Genomic DNA, 1467 nt, shown 5'->3' on the forward strand with positions numbered 1-1467 from the left:
TCATGTTTATTCTCCAAGCTACGGAGACATTAACATTGTATCTACACTTTGGTCGTTCATTGTCCAAGCTAGGAAAACTTCAACAACGCATTTACACGTGGCATGTTTATTCTCTAAGTTAAGAAGACTTCAACACCGTATTCTGGAATATACTTCGCATGATTTTGGGCAAGTCTTTGGTGTCCATGCAGACAAAGCCTCGTCCTCTGCCCAGCCCTTCTTTCAGTCGATCGGCTTGGTCGCCCAATGATCCGAGGAAGATGGCACTAGCCGTGACACTAAGCAAAACAACCACAGCACAGAATGGGAGTAGGGACAGGTTAGGTGAAATAGAGCTCGGGTATACAAGGTGTGGTGAAGCTATTTTAAGCCGTAAAAGGTGAAGTCCTACAAAGTGTGATGAAGCTATTTCAAGCAATAAAAGGTTGGAATGGAACAGGTGGCATGCAAAGGTAGGCAGTCGTGTGCATATACACTTGTCGCCACGCCTACGGTCGCCACGCCTACGGTCGCCACGCAAGCCTACAACTACAAAACTTTTTGCCCGCCTAAGGAAAACCAGCAGACGGATTTATACCCCTAAACTCTAAAACCCTACAGCAGCGACTAGGTATAGTGAAACAGATATATACAGTAAAAGGTTGGGTGGGGTGGCATGCACATGTAACGAGTGATGCGTCTAGAACCTATAAATAGAATGACAGTGATCTGCTGACAGTGATCTGCATTAAACAAAAAAAAATCATATACCACAGGCTGGATGAGTGAACAGAACAAACCATCATGTGGGAAGGTATAGCCCAGTGAGAGTGATACATAACAGACACGCAGTACAACTACACCCTACACGAGCATATTACACACACACAGTTACACTGGTACACCCACATCAGCATACAATATAAATACATTCACACACACAGTTACACGCGTACAACCACATCAGCATAAGACATAGATACATTCACACACACAGTTACACATGTACAACCACACTAGCACAGCATGTTGTAGGGCTGTGCACATACTCGTCATGACTCGCCAGCACACGACCCAGTTCTTTGGGGTGGATGCCGTATATCTCGAGATTGGCATCGGACAAGATCATCACAAAATGCTCGTCACCCTCCTTCTCCAACACCCCATTGATGGCTATCTTCGCAGCCTGTAGAGTGTTATCACCACTCATGCAGAACTGTAGGGTATAGGTGTATAGGTATTAGGTAGCCGGTTGTGTTTATTTTGGTGGTGAGAATCTGGTTGTGCCACGGAATATATCAAATATACTATATATATAAATATGTAAATATATATATATATAAATATATATATATATACGTGTATATATATATGTATAAATGTGTATATAAATATAAATATATATATATATAAATATAAATATATAAAACCACGAAGACACTATATATATATAATATATATTATATAATATATACTAATATATTATCG

General features: G+C 40.6%; 1 protein-coding gene across 1 annotated transcript; it reads right to left on the reverse strand.

Moving 5' to 3' along the window:
• Nucleotides 1–1028: 1028 nt before the first annotated feature.
• SARC_16056 (hypothetical protein) lies at nt 1029–1195 on the reverse strand (the record flags this gene model as incomplete). The annotated part of the gene is made up of 1 exon (XM_014289832.1): nt 1029–1195. A coding segment is annotated over one exon (167 nt), but the record flags the coding sequence as incomplete, so codon positions are not given.
• Between the last annotated feature and the right edge of the window lie 272 nt (nt 1196–1467).

This window comes from Sphaeroforma arctica (assembly GCF_001186125.1).
Source record: "Sphaeroforma arctica JP610 unplaced genomic scaffold supercont1.7274, whole genome shotgun sequence".
NCBI lineage: Eukaryota > Ichthyosporea > Ichthyophonida > Sphaeroforma > Sphaeroforma arctica.